The sequence below is a fragment of the Oryx dammah genome, unplaced genomic scaffold, assembly GCF_014754425.2.
Source record: "Oryx dammah isolate SB20612 unplaced genomic scaffold, SCBI_Odam_1.1 HiC_scaffold_24, whole genome shotgun sequence".
NCBI lineage: Eukaryota > Metazoa > Chordata > Mammalia > Artiodactyla > Bovidae > Oryx > Oryx dammah.
In genome coordinates, this window is record NW_024070208.1 from 73,912,084 (window position 1) to 73,933,745 (window position 21,662).

The 21,662-nt window shown below is 45.7% G+C and overlaps 1 protein-coding gene and 1 long non-coding RNA gene across 2 annotated transcripts in view; one reads left to right on the forward strand and one right to left on the reverse strand.

Annotated features, from left to right (window-relative positions):
• Positions 1-9,170: 9,170 nt before the first annotated feature.
• SLC15A1 (solute carrier family 15 member 1) overlaps positions 9,171-21,662 on the reverse strand; it is a 49,580-nt gene continuing 37,088 nt past the window's right edge. The window contains exons 17-23 of the mRNA XM_040267372.1: positions 20,717-20,860; positions 19,321-19,370; positions 13,377-13,484; positions 13,143-13,251; positions 12,443-12,586; positions 11,102-11,209; positions 9,171-9,967 (exon numbers count right to left, since the gene is read on the reverse strand). Of these exons, the coding sequence (XP_040123306.1) occupies positions 9,776-9,967; positions 11,102-11,209; positions 12,443-12,586; positions 13,143-13,251; positions 13,377-13,484; positions 19,321-19,370; positions 20,717-20,860 (855 nt within the window). The 3' untranslated portion in view covers positions 9,171-9,775. The remainder of the gene's footprint in view (positions 9,968-11,101; positions 11,210-12,442; positions 12,587-13,142; positions 13,252-13,376; positions 13,485-19,320; positions 19,371-20,716; positions 20,861-21,662) is intronic.
• LOC120883329 lies at positions 9,459-21,483 on the forward strand. Its single transcript, XR_005725739.1, has 3 exons — positions 9,459-9,533; positions 10,270-10,272; positions 21,462-21,483. It is a non-coding gene; the product is annotated as an uncharacterized LOC120883329 (long non-coding RNA).

Consider the following 21,662-nt stretch of genomic DNA (forward strand, 5'->3'; position numbering starts at 1 on the left):
TGTGATGGCATGGCTTCCCTGATAGCTCAGTTGGTAAAGAATCCGCCTGCAATGCAGGGACCTCGATTCGATTCCTGGGTCGGGAAGATCCGCTGGAGAAGGAATAGGCTTCAGTTCAGTCGCTCAGTCGTGTCTGGCTCTTTGCTACCCCACGGACTGCAGCACCCCAGTCCTCCCTGTCCATCACCAACTCCCAGAGTTTACCCAAACTCATGTCCATTGAGTCGGTGATGCCATCCAATCATCTCATCCTCTGTTGTCCCCTTCTCCTCCTGCCCTCAATCTTTCCCAGCATCAGGGTCTTTTCCAATGAATCAGCTCTTCGCATCAGGTGGCCAAAGTACTGGAGTTTCAGCTTCAGCATCACTCCTTCCAATGAATATTCAGGACTGATCTCCTTTAAGATGGACTGGTTGGATCTCCTTGCAGTCCAAGGCTTGGACTCTCAAAAGCCTTCTCCAACACCGCAGTTCAAAAGCATCAATTCTTCAGTGCTCAGCTTTCTTTACAGTCCAACTCTCACATCCATACATGACCACTGGAAAAACCATAGCCTTGACTAGACGGACCTTTGTTGGCTACCCTCTCCAGTACTCTTGGGCTTCCCTTGTGGCTCAGCTGCTGAAGAATCCACCTGCAATGCGGAAGACCTGGGTTCGATCCCTGGGCTGGGAAGATCCCCTGGAGAAGGGAAAGGCTACCCACTCCAGTGTTCTGGAGTAGAGAATCCCATGGGCTAGACAATCACAAAGAGTCAGACACAGCTGAGCTACTTTCAATTCACTTTTTTCTTTTCTGCTTAGTCAAAAGGAAGAATCTGGGCTGGGCTTGCCCAGGGCCATTTGGCAAAACACCTGTGGTCACTTAACCAGGACCCCAGTGCTATCCAGCTTCTCCGGCTTCTGTTTTTTAGAAACAGGAAGCAACCAAAGTGACAGCCTCAACTGGTGGCTTCTGCTGGGGGACAGCAGAGAGAAGTGTCTGAGGACCACCTCCCCAGAGCCCAGGCCAGCTCGAACTTTGTAGTCCCATTCTGATAGATCCCTGCACCAACTCATCACAGCTAGACTTTGATGATTCAGTAAATGCTTGCCACCCCCACGACAGCAGGCTTTATCTATTTTGTGCCCCTAGTATGTTAAACTGCAATGAGCACTGTGTAGGTGCTGACTTAGATAGTTGAAGGGATGAAATAATAATTGTATTTATAGCCCACTTACTACTTGCCATGCACTATAGGAAGCCCAAACACTTTATACACATTGTCTCCTAAATTAGGCTGACCAACCTGTCCCAGTTTGCCCAAGAATGTCCCAGAATACCCTCACCCCCAGTCCCTGACAGACAGGGACAGTTGGCCCCTGTATTAGTCAGCTTGGGCTGCCTTAAAATGCCACAGACTGTAGCTTCAACAACAGGAATTCATTTGCTTACAGTTCTGGAGGCTGGAGGTCCAAGGTCAAGATGCCATCAGGGTTGGCTTTCTGGTGAGGCCTCTCTTTCTGGCTTAGGGGTGCTGGGAGCTGGGGGGCTGGAGAGAAGGAGGGAGGGAAAGAGGGGGCAGCGGTGTGGTGGGGCAGAGAGCTTTCACTTCTTCTAAGAGCGTGAACTCCAAAGTGAGGGCTCCCTCGCTCCCTCCCAGCTGGGCCACCTGCTGTAGGTCATCAGCACGTACTGGACACACCTGGGCTGTGCTGCTAGCAGCTGAGTGGGATGTATGAAGAATTCTTTGTAGGTCTGAAAACCAAACCAAGGACCCAAGTTAAGATGGATGACCGACTGAAGGTTAGTCTTACTCCAGGTTAACCTTACTGAGGGTGAGTCTTACCGAGATAGAAATCTGCCAAACAGCAGGGGGCAGCTGGGAACGTCCTCTCTGCCCAAAGGGGCCCTTTAGGGAATGGCTCTCGGCACCTTTTTGCTGGTGATTGCAAAGCTGGGAAACCTGTCAGAGTGAGTTCTGTGAGTTGGCCTGCACCTCCCTCCTCTTGCCTGTGGTGATGGGGGCAGAGACCATTTTAGGAGCTGTGCGTGAGATGGAAAGTGTCCAGGGAAGCACTTCTTCACTCACTGCTGAGGACAGGACAGTCTCCAGGCACAAAGGCCCGCCGTCTGGACCCATCCTCTGACTCCTGCACGAGTATAAAGCTCTTAGGGCTTCACAGCAGCCTCCGGCCTTAGGAAGCACAGGGATGTGATGTCGGAGGCCTGGCAGGCTTTCTGGAGAAGTCCTGCATGTCAGGACTCAGCTCACCCCTGATCAAAGGCAGTCAGCAGGACAGAGTGCAGTGCAAGGGTGTCTCGAGGGCACCAGGACAGCAGCCTTACAGATCTGTCCCCTGTTCCCTTTAAACCCATCTATGGAGCCTCCAGGGGCTTCCCAGTTGGCGTTAGTGGTAAAGTACCCACCTGCCATTGCAGGAGACATAAGAGACGTGGGTTCAATCCCTGGGTTGGGAAGATCTTCTGGAGGAGGGCATGGCAACCCACTCCAGTATTCTTGCCTGGAGAATCCCATGGACAGAGGAGCCTGGTGGGCTACAGTCCATGGGATTGCAAAGAGTTGGACTGAAGAGGAATTAAAAAGCCTCTTGATGAAAGTGAAAGAGGAGAGTGAAAAAGTTGGCTTAAAGCTCAGCATTCAGAAAACGAAGATCATGGCATCTGGTCCCATCACTTCATGGGTAATAGATGGGGAAACAGTGGAAACAGTGTCAGACTTTATTTTTTGGGGGCTCCAAAATCACTGCAGATGGTGACTGCAGTCATGAAATTAAAAGACGCTTACTCCTTGGAAGAAAAGTTATGACCAACCTAGATAGCATATTCAAAAGCAGAGACATTACTTTGCCAACAAAGGTCCGTCTAGTCAAGGCTATGGTTTTCCCAGTGGTCGTGTATGGATGTGAGAGTTGGACTGTGAAGAAAGCTGAGCGCTGAAAAATTGATGCTTTTGAACTGTGGTGTTGGAGAAGACTCTTGAGAGTCCCTTGGACTGCAAGGAGATCCAACCAGTCCATTCTGAAGGAGATCAGCCCTGGGATTTCTTTGGAAGGAATGATGCTAAAGCTGAAACTCCAGTACTTTGGCCACCTCACGCGAAGAGTTGACTCATTGGAAAAGACTTTGATGCTGGGAGGGCTTGGGGGCAGGAGAAGCGGATGACAGAGGATTAGATGGCTGGATGGCATCACTGACTCGATGGACGTGAGTCTGAGTGAACTCTGGGAGTTGGTGATGGACAGGGAGGCTTGGCGTGCTGAGATTCATGGGGTCGCAAAGAGTTGGAGACGACTGAGCGACTGAACTTAACTGAACTGGACACGACTGAAGTGACTTAGCACGCACACACAGTATGGAGCCTCCAAGTTTCATTAGCACAAGCCAAACATTCCATCAGATGAAAATCCTGGAGCTCTGAATGGTCAGAAGTCAGCAGGATTTGGGAAGCGGGGACAAGGCGGCAGGGGCTGGAGGTGGGCTGTGTCCTCACTGACACCCCTCGGAGCCCCAGGCCAGCCGGGCTCTGTCTTATTGATCGCCTGTGATCTGGAGTGAGCTGAGCCCCTGACAGGCAGGACTTCTCCAGGAAGCCTCCCAGGACTCCGACATCACAGGATGGAGGCGACTGCAAGGAGACTTGCAGGAGGAGGGGTGGAGTAGTGGGGAGTTGGGGTTCAATGAGGATAAGTTTGTTTTGCAAGACGAAAGAAGGTCTGGAGTGGGCCGGTGGTGACGGTTGTATAGCCACATGGATGCTCATAACACCCCTGGACTCTGTAACTTCAAAATGGCTCAGTGGTGAACTTTATTTTGTATGTATTGGGTTGGCCAAAAAGTTTATTCGGATCCCCCCAAAGGGGGGGCCCTCATAGCTTATAGAAAACCTCGTATGAATATTCGTATTGGTCAACCCAGTATTTTGCCACAACTAAAAAAAAAAAGAGAGAGAACAAAACAGCCTGCTCTTCCTCTACGGCCCTCGCTGTGGCTTGCTGGCCCCTCCTCTGCGGCTCACCCCCACGCCCCACCTCCAAAATTGGCTTCCCTGCAGCTGAGACCCTGCATGGCAAGTTTCAGAGCTGATCGCCATGACACCAGAGGAGCCAGTGATGGACTCTCCCTGGTGCTGGAGGCGTGCAAAACCCAGAGCGACTGGGGAGGGGGTCCCAGTGTTTCCAGAATGTCACGAGATCTTTACAGGAGGGCCTGGCTCTCTCGAAGATGGCAAATGTGTTTAATCCTTTTCCATGTAATCCTTTGAGAGCAGGACTTTCCAGTTCCCTATACATGCCCCTCTTGCTCACCGAGGCCAGGCCCGGGGTGTCCACCTGAGTATCAGGTGAACCGCGTCTCTCTGAGGCCCCTCAGTCCGTCCCCCGCCCCCGCTCTTGGACCTGGTACACCAGCCGTGCCATCACACGTCTGCATTTAACATACAAGGAGACTGGACACCCTGGTGACGGGGAGGCAGGCGCTCGTCCCTGCTCAGACGGGCTTCGGTTCATGCTGGCCCTATGGTTGTGGACAAGTTAATTAAGCTGGTTATGCCTCAGTTTTCCTATCTTTAAAATGGGGGTATTAAGACATTCTTTAGTATTGTTATAAGGATTAAATTCATTTAATCCACACTGTCCAGTAAGCATTGGCAGTTGAGAGGCAGGTTTGTGTAGTGGTTGGTGGCCTGGGCTCTGGAGCCAGATGGTGGATGTGACCTTGGGCAGATTACCTGCTTTCTCAGTTCCTGTTTTTCCCCCTTTGTGGAATCAGAATAATAATAGTAATATACATTATAGGGCTGTTGCAAAGGCCACATGCTTGTAAACTTGACACAGTAAAGTGCTTCACAGGCCGTCTGCCCATATTCAGGGTCCAGTAAATGTTAACCACTATTATTTGTCATTTTAAAAAAAATGAAGCCACACACACACACAAAAAGTCCAGAATGCATGGCTACAATGGTTAATAAAAATCAAACTGGAACATACATTTACTGAAGTAACTTTTTAAAAATTCTAAAATAGACCACAAAATAAATATCTTAATACCCTGAAAGAAATAAAGAACCACCACCAAAAAGAAAAAAAAAAAAAAAAACAACATTATGGAGACATGTGGAAGTAAAACAAGAATAGGCTGACATTATAACCACTTTTTAAAATATTCTCCACCAAAAAGTCTATAGACAGTAAATGCTGGAAAGGGTGTGGAGACAAGGGGACCCTCCGACACTGTTGGTGGGAATGTAAATTGGTGCAGCCATACAGAGAACAGGATGGAGGTCCCTTTAAAATACTAAAAATAGAGCTGATATGTGATCTAGGAATTCCACTCCTGTGCATATATCCAGAGAAAACCATAATTTGAAAAGATACATGCACCCCAGTGTCCACTGCAGCACCGTTTACAATCGCCAGGACATGGAAGCAATCGAAATGCCCCCCAGCAGAGCAACGGATAAAGAAGATGTGGTACATGTGTACAATGGAATATTACTCAGCCATAAAAGGAATAAAAAATGCCATCTTCAGCAACAGGGATGGACCTGGAGATGATCATACTAAGTAAGTCAGGCAGAAAAAGACAAATATACGATATCACTTACATGTGGAACCTAAAAAATGATACAAATAATCTTATTCACAAAACAGAAACAGACTCACAGACACAGAAAACAAACTTGTGGTTACCAAACAGGAAAGCGGAGAGGGAGGGATAAATTGAGAGTATAGGATTAACACATGCACACTAGGATATATAAAATAGATAATCAATAAGGACCTGTTGTATAATATGCACAGGCAATTCTACTCAATACTCTATAATAACCTACCTGGATTAGAATCTGAAAAAGAATAGATATATGTATATAAATAACCTAATTACTCTGCTGTACTCCTGAAACTAACACAATATTGTAAATTAACTATATTCCAACATAAAATAAAAATTAAAAAACAAAAACAAAACAGAAAACCCCCAATATTCTGGCTTTTAGGTAAAAGCAATGAAATCCTGATATTTCCAAGGACTTCATTTCCATTTCAGACATTCTCCCAACCCACACAGGATCATACTTCAACACAGCCAACGTTAAAGTCAGTGAATTATTTTGGTTAATCACTGATCAGCCTGGAACTTAGAGAAAGGTGTAAAGCACAGAAAAATGGGGGCCAGGGAAAGGGCAGGGAAAGGGTGGATCTGGCCCCAAGTATTCCCCCTGGCCACTCCTGCCCCATGACACCTGCCACTGTTCAAAGTTTTGTGAACAAAGTCTAAAACACCCATGGTGGCTTCCATCAGTATTGATTCTGTTTGGAAGAAATGGGAAGATTACAGCGAGTTTACTCTAAAAGAAGAAAGAAAGAAAGTGAAGTCATTCAGTTGTGCCCAGCTCTTTGCAGCCCCAGACTGTAGCCCACCAGGCTCTTCCATCCATGGGATTCTCCAGGCAAGAACACTGGAGTGGGTTGCCATTTCCTTCTCCAAGGGATCTTCCTGACCCAGGGATCAAACCTGGGTCTCCCACATTGCAGGCAGACGCGTTACCATCTGAGCCACCAGGGAAGTCTAAAAACCCACCTCTAATGATCAAAGTGCCCTGGTGCCCCTCAGGCCTTCCTCTTATCCTTGAAAGGCCAATGGAGATCACGTAGTTGTGGTTCCTGCCCAACTGTAAAGCACGCTCAGTGTTAGTATCAGAGTCAATTGAGGAGCCGGTCTCCACTCAACATTTGGAGGCCTGGTGTGTGTCAGGCACCCTGAAACGAAGGACTGCAAAGACCTCAGTTTGTCTCACGTTCGTTTCGTAGGAGAGGAAAATGAGCTTTGCAAGGTGAAGAGTTGCCCATGTTACCCTGCAGTCGTAAGAAGTGTTAGGGCCAGAGTATCTTTTGAGGATTTAGGAGGAGCTTTCCTTGGATTACTGGTGGCTCAGACGGTAAAGTGTCTGTCTACAATGCGGGAGACCTGGGTTTGATCCCTGGGTCGGGAAGATCCCCTGGAGAAGGCAATGGCAATCTACTCCAGTACTCTTGCCTGGAAAATCCCATGGACAGAGGAGCCTGGTAGGCTACAGTCCATGGGGTCGCAAAGAGTCGGACACGACTGAGTGACCTCACTTTCCTCCTTGGATTATTGGCAAGAGTCGGGTAAAGAAGCTGAGTGCTCATCACTGTGACTGCTGGTTTACCCCATCAAAGGCACACTGTGTAAGCTGGGGGTAGAAATGACCAGAGAGGGAAAAGTCATAGTCCCTTAGAGCTAGTCTTCACACTAGACTTTGTCAACGAGGTCATTCAAATCCCTGCCAAATGCTCAGTTCTCAGCCTCTTCCATTTCACTCCGCTCAGTCCAAGAGATTTTAAACTGGCATTTAACAAAGAAAGGCCAACTTCTGGAAATTAAATGGACAAAAGGATACAGAGCTTCCGGTCAGAGAGCTTCTGATCCAGGGAAAGCTGGACAGCCTCAATACCCAAGGGGTGAGTGAGTGATGGAAGTGCAGAAGAGAGACAGCCAAACCGTTGTCAGGGCAACATGAACGTGTTTTTGTTCAAAACCTGCCAACCATACCTGTAGCAGGTGTGAGCAAAAATCTTAAAGGGTGTAGAGATAAGAAAGGAAGCTATGAACAAACAGATGGAACCAGCTGGGACCAAGATGGCAGCAGAATCTGATCTCTGACAGACCCTGAGTCTCATTATACACGGATTTTACTACATTAGCACCATAAGCATATTAAATGATACCCCACCAACAGCCATAACTGGACACCGAGGACCAGCATAAGCAGAGCGGCACTCCACTTCCTAGAAACAGCCCTCCCCCCACCCCCCCGGGTAGATGGCATATGTTTCCCCATCATCAGCCTCAGCCCACCTCCTTTTGTCTTTACTCTGAAATCAAATCTCTCTCGCCAGGAGGGTGAGAAGTTGATCTGTGAACTCAGTCTCCGTTTCTCCATTCTTTGGCCACTGAATAAAGTTCGTGCTCGGTCAATCTCAGCTTCAGTTACTCTACGTGTCTACTTGAACCCACCTTGGTCAAGGGCTCAAGCAGGGTCCGTGCGACTCAAAGTGAAGGGAAAGTTGCTTCATCGTGTCCGACTCTTTGTGACACCATGGACTTCTGAACGGAATTCTCCAGGCCAGAATACTGGATTGGGTAGCCTTTTCCTTCTCCAGGGGATCTTCCCAACCCAGGGATCGAACCCAGGTTTCCCACACTGCAGGTGGATTCTTTACCGGATGAGCCACAAGGGAAGTCCAATGCAACTTCAATCAGTAACAAAACTGAGGGACAGGACAATTGTTGGAGGAGATGGCCTAGATCCCAAAGATGAAGGGAACTTGGCCAGGAGGGGGGTGTGAGTGAGGGTGGGTCGGGACTAAGTGTCTCAGGATCTGATTTTTTTTTTTTTTGCCTTTGATGGGAAAGAGAACCTACTGCATTCCAGGAGACAGAAGCTGGTGGATTACGGTGAGTGGAGAGAAAGGTGACATATCCATGGAAGAAAGAGCCTCCTCAGTTGAGAATGGGGACTTGCTCTGAAGGACTGAAGAGATTCCTCAGCAAGCTTTGCTCATTGCATTCGCGTTTCTCACTCTGGACTTTGTCTCTGCGTCGTCTCCCCTCCACTATCCGATGATCAGCTTGTGCAGAGGCGTCTCAGAGATCCAAGCTCCAAACCCAGGAACCAGTGCCTACATTCACAGCTGGGGGCACGTCTGAAATAAACTGTTGCTTGTTCCTTTCCGGAGTGTCAAGGCAGACTCGTTCTGGGTCTGACACCTGGGAATGGTTGTATGATAAGTATCTATAGGATGGACTGGGCAGGGAGTATTTACAGTATTTTGGAACGATTTTTATTCAAGCAGAAAAATGCTCACGAGTATTGAGATAAACCCTTTGAGATGGTACAGAAATATGCACATAGGAAGATTCTAACAGTAAAAGAGAAGTGTAGGTTAGAGATGCCCATGAGAAAAGCAGGCCCCAAAGAAGCAAACCTTGACATTTCCTGTTTCTGGAATTTCCTGTATGTGGGCCTTGCTTTGTTCGTGCTTTTGCCAACTTTTGATGAAATTCCAATGAGCGGGCACCGCTTGTATAGTCAGGAAGCACACTAACGATTTCTTGCCCTGCCCCCCCAGTCCACAGACACTTACTCTTGAGAATGAGAGTTTATTTCATACCATTGAAACTCCAAAAATCATGATTTGCCTTTACCTGAGTGGTTTTTCAAGTTATACATAATTTACAAAGAGGTAGGGAATGGAAAAACAGGACTAAAAACAGAAGGTAGAGTTATCAGTTAATACCAGCCGGCCCTTATTATGAATACGTACCATTCAAAAGACTAACCATTCACTTTTTGCCTCCTTTAACATTGTTTCCACAGAGTGTGCGAATGCACACAGTATGGAACTTTGCCACCATTTCAAAAATTCAAGTTAGTCCAAAATAACTTTATCTGTGTGTTAGGAAAAGGAGTTAAGGCAGAGTATGGACTCATAAAACTGTGTGTGTGTGTGTGTGCGTGCGCACACGCACGCTTTAAATAAGACTTCTCTAAAAACAAACAAACAAACAAAAGGACTTCTTTTGGAGTTTCAGGTTCATTGCCAGCTGCTGAGAAAGCAGCTGTCTTGGTTTGGTCCACAATTCTGAAGTCTTCCCCATCAGAGGCCACCCAACAGAGTGTCCTGCCCCCATGGGACAGACCCCTGGGCACACCCTGGGCCCAGCCCCGGCTCCGCTTGCTTCCTGACATTCACATTTGTGTCTGTGAGACGAAGTCCAGCTTGGCATATGGGTTACTCTTTTCCAGGTCATCTTCCTTGTCATCCTCATCAAACTGAGCTTCAACCTCTGCGGGGTTGATGTACGTATAGAATCGAGCCATGATGGCAAATATTACGCAGACAACCAGAAGCAATGCCGCAAACAAAACGTACTCGGCCCACTGTGAAGAGTTTGAGTTGGAGCAGGAGAAACACAAAAACAGTACAGGTTACGGGAATGCATGTATACACTGCGGGTAGTTTGTCTTTCAACAACCAGATCGAAGGTGTTGGAAATGTAGTTGGTAGGGAAAATCGGTAGGCTATGGCCGCAGATACAGAATGGCCAGCTTTTCCTGAATGCCCACGTGTAATGATAACATTCTTCTAACAGCTCTGGAGTGCAGACACCCATAAGAAAATGGGAAAAAAAATCTCTAAAACCCAAGTATTAAGGCAAAAAGCTGGACCAAGAGAACACCAGGCAGTACTCTTGAGGGAAAAAGAACGTGCTGAAACGTTGTAAATTACCCTTTGGCAATACCGTGAGGTCATGAGCAGGCAGGATAGACCCTGATGGGTCTTGGTGGGGTTGGTAATGAATCTGATGAGCTAAGGGACAGCTCTCGTACGAGGCAGAGATGCTGAGTGCTGAGGGATAGAGTTCTAGAACCAGAAAAGCCCTCATTTTAAATGGGAAAAATTACGACAACCTTTAGAATGGTTTTAACTTTCGGTGGTATGAAACTCTCTGGATAACATGCTTGGTTTGGGGCCATTACGCTGCATTCAATGAAGCTAGGAAAAGACGTTTCCTTTGCTAGTAAATGATATTAGGGTGTCGGTATGTTAACCTCAGGCTTCCCTGGTGGCTCAGACAGTAAAGAATCTGCCTGCAATGCAGGAGACCCTGGGTTTGACCCCTGGATGGGGAAGACCCCCTGGAGGAGGACATGGCAAACCACTCCAGTATTCTTGCCTGGAGAATCTCCATGGACAGAAGCGGCTGGTGGGCTACAGTCCGTGGGGTCGCAAAGAGTTGGACGTGACTGAGCGACTGAGCATAGACAGCTCAGCACAGCCTGTTAACCGCACGTGGTCACATCTGGTTATATTCCGGCCACGTAACACCAAGGAGAAACAAGCAGAATGAGCACATGCTTGGCCGTGAGGGTGTCTGGGAACTGCTCTGGCTGGCTGGGTCTGAGGGTGTTATTTGGCCACTGGCGGAGATGACCACGTGTATATACAGACGGCTAGGGAGGGTCATCAACAGACAAGACAGAGGTACACGCGATCTGTGTTTGCATCCGTACCTGTTCACTGAACTGGCCTGCTCCTGCCACAATAAGCACGATGATGTTGCCGACAGCCACGGTCAACAGCCATCCTGCCTGAAGTACCGACTTCATGTTGGAAGGAGCCTGAAGGGAATGAGACAGAGTGAGTCCCAACTTAGACGCCAAGCGCAGAGCAGGAGATCACGCCTAACTCAACGACAAGACCCCCCAGAAGGCACATTAAGAGCTGGGTTGGTTTAAATGCGAAAAGGACTATCACTTGGATGATGAGACATCCCAAATGCTCATGTTGTATGAGCACACAAGAGTCCTTCGTTCTTCACTCTCTGCATGCTTGCAGAGTTATCATCCTCATGAAACGGACGAATCTACAGATGAACCGATTCTATCTCCATAGAAGAATCTTCAAGCAAAGCCACCCAGCTTGGCGTCTCCTTCACCCTGAGCGGAGGGTGCTCTCTGTGCTGTCAGCTTGCTCTTTGGAGGGTTTTCCTGCCAAGTCACCAAAACTTCTCGCCAAGCAAACTCTTGCCACCTGTGTTATAGTCATCTCCTTAACTAGACTGTGAGGTCATTGCAGAAAAGGATCATCCAGCTCATATTTGCAGTCTTTACTGCAAAATGTGAAGACTAGGCACGTGGGGGTTGTGACGGCTCTGATCGTATTATGATACACCAGTTCAGAACCTAAGCTCTAAATTCAGGTGTCAGCAAAATGTGCCTCATTAGTCTAACGTTCACAAAAGCAAAACTATTTTTTAAGCGTTAAGAGTGAGACCTTAATCGGGGGGTTTACTGGGAGTTACGAAGAGACCTCAAGTGAACCTTAACGACAATGAGGACCTGCGTGTGAACGCTGTTACGGATGGGGTTGTTTGAGAACATGGAAGCCATTGAGCATCTTGACCCTGGTAATGGTCATTAATAGACTTTTTCCTACTTAGGACCCCAAATCCTATCATATAACTGGGAATTCGGACACCTGTAGGTGGACACTCATAATGCTAAACAGTAATATTCCTTTTTTGGGGCCGGTGGGGGGGCCCTCACCATGAGGCTTATGGGGTCTCAGTTTCCTAACCAGGGGTTGAACCTGTGCCCTTGGCTGAAAAAGCATGGAGTCCTAACCGCTGGATCGCCAGGGAATTCCCTAAACAGTAATATTCTTATTCAGTAAATAAGACTGGGTAATCTCTAAAACCATGTTCAGTAGAATCTACCATAATCTACCCACATTTCTAGAGTTTTCTTTTACACTGTAAGTACATGGCTACTCCAGCTTATTCTTAAGTCCCAGCAGCATTTTTGGAAGGCAGGGTTGTAGGAGAGGGGTGTATAGGCCAATAGACAAGAAACCTGAGAATAGGAGAACTCCAGGCCGGTGACGGAGAAAACCACCTCGCCACAGGTGAGGAGGAAGTACTGAGGAATCTGCAGAGCCATGCTGACTGTGTTGGGGGAGATGTCTCCGAAAAGCTTCGGTTCAGGGCAACCGTCACTCTGTACCAGGAAGGCAGAAACAAGAAGACATGAAAATCGAGACTGCTTTCAGAATACAAACTGCACAGCCCGGCCAACTGCACCTGGACCTGCAGGGTGACCTCATACGATCTGTCCAGAAAGTACACCTTGTCAATGTAAGCATGCAACACTGTGTTTTCTCCTAGGACTGGGTTGGCCTTGGTGAGACCCGAAAGTCTGTTCACTAGCTTTTTCCTCTTCAACGAGAGAGTAGGTTGGAAGTCAGGTTTGTTGTAAACAGTCCCAGCTCTTTGAACTAAAAGTTTCCAAAGTCTATGTTAAGCATCTACGAGGAAGCATCAGATACTGGTCAACGTGAATTTTTAGAGTAAGTCAGTCTGTGTAATTTTATTCTAAACAGCGAACTTAAGGCAATGATAAACTAAATAATTAGTGGTGAACTGAATTAATCCTAAACTTGTTTAAAATACAGACCCTTATATTATCCATTAAATCATTTCTACGTTCTGTTTGCAAGGACTCTCATCAATAACGTTTGAGTGGCATGTCTGATTCAGTGCAATGAGTCACTAACCTTTCTGGTGATTACATAGGTAAACGCACTACCAAATTCAAGGTAGGATGTTTTGAACTGTTTTTCACACTGTTGTGAAATCTCTGGTGAGTTTATTGTGAAGCTCTTTCTAAAAAAAAAAAAATGGTTAATATAGGTTAACATTCTTGGCATTGAAATCTTCAATGTACTATTTAAAGAAAAAGGCTCAAAACCCTTGAACTGTAGAGCAAAGTGGCCATTGCAGGCACTTACATGCCAGAAGAGAAAAAAAGATATTCGCTGGCATTGTGACTGGAGACATTGTTGTAAACTTCCCCATCCATTGTGACGCTGAAGCTCTCGCCAAAAGCATTAACGAATCTGAAACAGAAAACCATCCATCTTGTGAGCAGACTATTTGCTCCAGGTCACAGTATGTTGCACCTGAAGCTGGGCTCTGTTTCCTTTTGGAAGGAATTTAAGATGTTTGCAGAAGACTTCTAGAGTATAAAGACAGAAAGTAACCAAGTCTAGGTTTGTCTTTGCTTGCCTGCTCATTAGAACACACCTAAAAGAATTTATTTAACACAGTAAAAGGCTGGGAACTCTTCTAACTACTTTGTAACTAGCAACTATTTCAGTGATATTTGGGGATGTTAAGTATGGGTTGAAATAGGTGCTGATCTCTTTCCAGAAGGCAGCCATGTCTTTGGGCTTCTTACTCCAGAAACTAGAGAGCCAAAGCGGTGAACGACCAAAAGCAGAAGTTGCTGAGTACCTAAAGGTCAGCCTCCAACTGGGGCTTCTTTTGGGGGTCAGAGAAGCCCATTTATTTCCTTTAGCTTTTTAAAGAGCACCCTCAGGCAAGGAGGGGCTCCAAGGAGCGGAGAGGATGACTTGGGCCAGCCCAGGAAGCAGAGTTTTAAGGAATTCCCGTTAGACGGTAGAGACCTATGCCTGCAGATCACAGAGTAACAGTGACCAGCATCCCGTAGGGATACGGCTGGGAATGGGACGCCCAGGAGCACTGGGTGCTGGGTCCCAAGGTTTCTAGTCTCTGCAGTGTCCCCTGTGCCCAAGCTTCCATGGGACCTGTTGAGTTATTTCCTCCAGAGGGCCATATAGGTGGTGACCAGGGGAACAAATGGTTAGAGACCAGTTCCTCAAATGTTCCAGGCTAGAGAAGACTCTGACATTCTTATACTGCCCCAGGGAGGAGAAGTGGGCTGCCCCAAATAAGACTGGTGGGTCTTTTCTGACAGAGAGATGAGTGAAGGTATACAGATGATCCAATTTGGAGAATGGGAAGTGATAATGGTATATACTTAAGTACCATAAAGAACAATGTAACTTTCACATCCATAAAATATAGGGTGATGGAATAAAATTTATGTTTCAAGGCAGGACAAGAAAATGAGGCATAATATATTCCTTACCCATACTGAGCCCTCCCTAATGGCATGTGTCTTCATTATACATTAACCAGACCTCCTCAAAGGTGAGAATGCTGGCTGCACCACAGAGATCAATGCTTTTTTAATTTTGTTTCCTCTGATGCCAGTAATGTGAGTCCTTGGAAGATAACATGGCTTCCTTACTCAGTAAGGGGTCATGGTTACCTGCTGCTCGCTTTGCATATTCAGATCTGGCCCCTGTGTTTTTGGTGAGCCTGATGCAAAAATGTCAGTGTGTCATTCTGATGTATAATCTTTTGTCTCAAAAATGTATATTTTGAAGTACCTTTGTATAAATGAAGTACCTCTGACTTCTAACAAGTGGAGCAGGTCTCAAGAGTTTTTTGGAAGAGTGCTTCCTGGGTTATACTTCTCAGATCGGCTCAAATAAAATTCTCTATTTCTTCTTCAGATGGACTATTAATTTTTTTGTCAACGGCGGCCAAGTTTCATCTACGTTTGTGCCAATGAGGAATATCAGTCAAATTCCAGGGACTGAGGGAACATTTTTATGAATGAAATTCAAGTCCAGAAGTCCTTAGGCATTTGACTTGGTGTCATTTGACAGGTGATTCAAGTAGAAAACGGAACCTGACGGAGCCTAACAGAGTGAATTCTGCTCCAAACTGGAAATGCCACTTTTATAGAAGACCAAGATGAACCGTTTGAAACACAGACAGTGGAAATAGCATGAAATTAGGAGTAGACCCTTGGGTCTGGGGCCTGGCTTTGTATATTATAAGACATAAGACTTAAAACATTACCCTAACATTGGAGTACTATTGCCTGCCTGACTTATGTCTTAGGGTTGGTACGAGATACCAGTAAGAATGTTCTCACATACACACAGAAAATAGTAAAGCATAAGCAGCAAACACATTCTGAGCTCTTTGAAGGGTGTGGAAAGCAGAGGCTCGAGACCTAATGAACTCTAAGAGTTTTGACTAGGGCAAATCCTATGTCCCATTAAGGGACCCTTGGCTTTGGCTTCTTAGGAGCACCAGGATGTAAGCTACAAAGTTTTCTCAGTGGGAACCAGCTGAGAAAATGACACAAATGGGACTGGTTCCTTAAAGAATAACTGGGGGACAGAGATATTTGTTCCTCTTCAATTAAAAATAAATAGGCTTTATGGCAGGAATCCCTTAGAAGAAATGGAGTAGCCATCATGGTCAACAAAAGAGTCCAAAATGCAGTACTTGGATACAGTCTCAAAAACGACAGAATGATCTCTGTTTGTTTCCAAGGCAAACCATTCAATATCATGGTAATCCAAGCCTATGCCCCAACCAGTAATGCTGAAGAGGCTGAAGTTGAACGGTTCTATGAAGACCTACAAGACCTTTTAGAACTAACACCCAAAAAAGATGTCCTTTTCATTATAGGGGACTGGAATGCAAAAGTAGGAAGTCAAGAAACACCTGGAGTAACAGGCAAATTTGGCCTGGCAATACGGGATGAAGCAGGGCAAAGGCTAATAGAGTTTTGCCAAGAGAATGCACTGGTCATAGCAAACACCCTCTTCCAATAACACAGGAGAAGACTCTACACATGGACATCACCAGATGGTCAACACTGAAATCAGATTGATTATATTCTTTGCAGCCAAAGATGGAGAAGCTCTATACAGTCAGCAAAAACAAGACTGGGAGCTGACTGTGGCTCAGATCATGAACTCCTTGTTGCCAAATTCAGACTTAAATTGAAGAAAGTGGGGGAAACCACTAGACCATGCAGGTATGACCTAAATCAAATCCCTTATGATTATACAATAGAAGGGAGAAATAGATTTAAGGGACTAGATCTGATAGACAGAGTGCCTGATGAACTATGGACGGAGGTTCCTGACATTGTACAGGAGACAAGGATAAAGATCATCCCCATGGAAAAGAAATGCAAAAAAGCAAAATGGCTGTCTGGGGAGGCCTTACAAATAGCTGTGAAAGGAAGAGAGGCGAAAAGCAAAGGAGAAAAGGAAAGATATAAGCATCTGAATGTAGAGTTCCAAAGAATAGCAAGGAGAGATAAGAAAGCCTTCCTCAGTGATCAATGCAAAGAAATAGAGGAAAACAATAGACTGGGAAAGACTAGCGATCTCTTCAAGAAAATTAGAGATACCAAGGGAACATTTCACGCAAAGATAGGCTCAATAAAGGACAGAAATGGTATGGACCTAAAAGAAGCAGGAGATATTAAGAAGAGGTGGCAAGAATACACAGAAGAACTGCACAAAAAAGATCTTCATGACCCAGATAATCACAATGGTGTGATCACTCACCTAGAGCCAAACATCCTGGAATGTGAAGTCAAGTGGGCCTTAGAAAGCATCACTACGAACAAAGCTAGTGGAGGTGATGGAATTCCAGTTGAGCTGTTTCAAATCCTGAAAGATGATGCTGTGAAAGTGCTGCACTCAATATGCCAGTAAATTTGGAACACTCAGCAGTGGCCACAGGACTGGAAAAGGTCAGTTTTCATTCCAATTCCAAAGAAAGGCACTGCCAAAGAATGCTCAAACTACTGCACAATTGCACTCATCTCACATGCTAGTAAAGTAATGCTCAAAATTCTGCAAGCCAGGCTTCAGCAGTATGTGAACCGTGAACTTCCAGATGTTCAAGCTGGTTTTAGAAAAGGTAGAGGAACCAGAGATCAAATTGCCAACATCTGCTGGATCATGGAAAAAGCAAGAGAGTTCCAGAAAAACATCTATTTCTGCTTTATTAACTATGCCAAAGCCCTTGACTGTGTGGACCACAATAAACTGTGGAAAATTCTGAAAGAGAAGGGAATATCAGACCATCTGACCTGCCTCCTGAGAAACCTATATTCAGGTCAGGAAGCAACAGTTAGAACTGGACATGGAACAACAGACTGGTTCCAAATAGGAAAAGGAGTACGTCAAGGCTGTATATTGTCACCCTGCTTATTTAACTTCTATGCAGAGTACATCATGAGAAACGCTGGGCTGGAAGAAGCACAAGCTGGAATCAAGATTGCCGGGAGAAATACCAATAACCTCAGATATGCAGATGACACCACCCTTATGGCAGAAAGTGAAGAGGAACTAAAAAGCCTCTTGAGGAAAGTAAAAGAAGAGAGTGAAAAAGTTGGTTTAAAGCTCAACATTCAGAAAACGAAGATCATGGCATCTGGTCCCATCACTTCATGGGAAATAGATGGGGAAACAGTGGAAACAGTGTCAGACTTTATTTTGGGGGCTCCAAAATCACTGCAGATGGTGATTGTAGCCATGAAATTAAAAGACGCTTACTGCTTGGAAGAAAAGTTATGACCAATCTAGATAGCTAATATGCTTTTTAATATAAAAGCCGAGACATTACTTTGCCGACTAAGGTCCATCTAGTCAAGGCTATGGTTTTTCCAGTAGCCATGTATGGATGTGAGAGTTGGACTGTGAAGAAAGCCAAGCACTGAAGAATTGATGCTTTTGAACTGTGGTGTTGGAGAAGACTCTTGAGAGTCTGTTAGACTGCAAGAAGATCCAACCAGTCCATTCTGATGGAGATCAGCCCTGGGATTTCTTTGGAAGGAAAGATGCTGAAGCTGAAACTCCAGTACTTTGGCCACCTCATGTGAAGAGCTGACTCATTGGAAAAGACCCTGATGCTGGGAGGGATTGGGGGCAGGAGGAGAAGGGGATGACAGAGGATGAGATGGTTGGATGGCATCACTGACTCGATGGACATGAGTTTGAGTAAACTCTGGGAGTTGGTGATGGACAGGGAGGCCTGGCGTGCTGCAATTCATGGGGTCGCAAAGAGTCGGACATGACTGAGCGACTGAACTGAACTGAACTGAACAGGTATAGCTTCCAATAATTTATTGCTGGTATATACAAATACATTTGTCATTGGCCTTGTATCCTGTAACCCTCCTAAACTCACTTAGTGAGTCTATAAGCTCTTGCTATCGAGTCCATGGGACTTGTGATGTAGACATTCATGCCTTTTGTGTGTAGAGAGAGTTTTATTTCTTCCTTTCCAATCGAGATGCTCTTACATATTTTTCTTGCCTCATGGCACTAGCATCTGCAAGGATCTTGAAAAAGAATGGAGTAGGCGACCTGACCTAGTTCCTGATTTTGCAGGGGGAGCATTTAGACTTCTGCCATTAAATGCAACGTTAGCTGGGATTTCTTTACATTCTATTTATTTTGCTGTGCTGGGTCTTTGCTGCTGCGCACGGGCTTTCTCTAGTTGCGGTGAGCGGGGGCTACTCTTCTGCGGCCCACGGGCTTCCCATTGTGGTGGCTTCTCTTGCTGTGCAGCGTGGGCTCTAGCGTACCCAGGCTTCCATAGTTGCAGTATGTGGGCTCAGTACTTGTGGAGCAAGCTTAGTTGCCCCATGGCGTGTAAAATCTTCCCTGACCAGGGACTGAACCTGTGCCCCCTGCACTGGCAGGTGGACTCTTAACCGCTGGACCATCAAGGAAGTCCAGTACTTTTTCAGAATAAGGAACTTCCCTTTAGCTCCTAGTTTGCTGAGGGTTGTTAAATGAATGGATGCTGAATTTTATCAAATCTTTTTTCTGCATCAATTGATTTGATGATATGGATTTTCCTCTTTAGTAGATTAAGATGATGGATTTTATGATTTAAAAAATAGTGAACCAGCCTCACATTCTTGGGGGAAACCCCAGACTCTCATCTGATATCCTTGTTACAGCTGGATTTTACCATGGGTACACATTACTTCCATAAAAAGCTGATATAACTTAAGTGTTAAAGAAGTACACATACCTGATTCCATTTCTCCCTTTTTCTGGCTTCTGGTTAAGGCCATCTTTTACCTGAGAAAGAAAACATTATCAAATCTAACTCCTTAGAATAATTTCCAATGAACAGTTCAGGCTTTAGAGAAGGAGAGTGCTGGGGGTATTTATTCTAGGAGCTAAGGGCACCGTGATTAAATTAGTCAGTCTCCACCACTCAGCCTTGGTTTATGTGAAGTTAAAAGGAGCCTTTACAATTTTTAAAAACTTTTTTATTTTATATTGTGAGTGCATGCTAAGTCACTTCAGTCGTGTCTGACTCTTTGCAACCCTGCGGACTGTAGCCCACCAGGCTCCTCTGTCCATGGCATTCTCCAGGCAAGAATACTAGAGTGGGTTGCCATTTCCTTCTCCAGGGGATTCTTCCAACCCAGGGATCGAACCCACATCTCTTATGTCTCCTGCACTGACAGGCGGGTTCTTTACCACTGCGCCACCTGGAAAGCCATTTTGTATCGGGGTATAGTCAATTAACGATGTTGTGATAGTTTTGGGTGAACAGTGAAGGGGCTTAGCCACACATAAAAATGTATACATTCTCCCCGAAACTCCATTCCCATCCAGGCTGCCACATAATATCGAGCAGAGTTCCATAAGCCTTTACAATTTTTAGTGCTTGCTTTCTAGTGGTTCCATAGATCACTGCTCTGTTAAGAATTTAAGGCCAGCCTCTCAACAGCCCCCTAACTACACACATTACCAACAAGTCTTAATTCTGTATCGCAGTTTTGTAGAAGCTCACCAAAACTCACAGAATATCCACAACTCCTTCACTAGGTCAACTACAGCTTCACAGCTTCTTTATATGCTGAACGGAATATCTAGATGTCCATACTTTGTCATGAAATTGTTTTAACGCATTTCTATTGCTTTTACTTGATGCAGTCACTATTTTTTTCAGAGACGGCTCTAATTTTCCAATTCAGTTCAGTTCAGTCGCTCAGTCATGTCCGACTCTTTGTGACCCCATGAATCGCAGCACACCAGGCCTCCCTGTCCATCACCAACTCCTGGAGTTCAAATTACTCAGTGCCAGTTTCTAAAATGAATACTATTAAAGGTATATTTAAAACTTTATCGCAAAAAGTCTCTTGAGAATGCACACAGCTACTGTGCGACTTGTGTTCAAACACACCATAGTGTGCCCAGAAGTTTTTTTTTAAATTTGTCAAATTCCTATCAACCCTTCCCATCCACCAGTCAAACCTTTATTGGAAGTCAGATGACTATGTCCTTGAAAAAGCAAGAATCGAGGATTATCTAATACAATACTACATGGGGGTAAAACAAAGTCACACCACTAAACAGCCATGTCTCCAACAACACAAACAGTCAGAGTCGGCTGGGAACGCCCAGCTACTTACCACTTGGTAGTTACTTGGGGCCCAGACGAGAAGGGTATGGCGATGGCCGGACTCAAAGTTATGAGTTACTGGAGTGACTGGTGATCCAGTAGAAGAAACGTTTATACTTAGGTTGTCTACGTTGAAAGTCATAAATCCGTTTGTCTATAATGGGGGGAAAGGGTCACAGTTTACACCGGAGCCTTGTTCTGTACTAAGTGACACCGCCATCCATACTATTTGACATTTCCAGGTCACGTTCATACACATCAAAAATGCTTTGGGGGGAGCTGGCATTGGTTCATCTCAGCTTCTGCACAAGCCCACCCCTGTGGACTCTAGTCTGAAGTTGTTTAGCATTACCACAAGAACTATGACTTTCATTCAGCATTTTACTTCCATTTTATGATAATAAACGCTATGGAAATTATTTCTACCATTGGGCAAAGAGCCGCATCAAGGAAAAGCAACAGCCTGGGTGAAAACCAACAGTGGCCTTTCCTAAGCACTGGCAGTCAAGCACTCTTTCTTCCTGCACAGTTATTAGTTTGGCGAGATCTAAGGGAGTGGTCCTCAACAGGACCTCAACAGGTGGCTGAACAGCAATGAGACCAGTTAAATCTAAACTTCAGGAGCTGGGATGCCAGTGTTAGAATTATCAAAGCTCTCCAGAGAAGAGAAGCTCTAATTGAGACCCATGACCATCCATCCACAGTAGGGTTTTCCAGCCTCAGACTGGCGTGTCAGTATCTCTAGATTCTATGAGTGTGTGTGTGTGTGTGTGTGTGCATGTTTAGTCACTCAGTCACGTCCAACTTTTTTGCAACCCTATGGACCTTAGTCTACCAGGCCCCTCTTTCCATGGGATTCTCCAGGCAAGAATATTGGAGAGGGTTGCCATTTCCTTCTGCAGGGGATCTTCCTGACCCAGGGATGGAACCGCATCTCTTGCACCTCCTGTTTACCA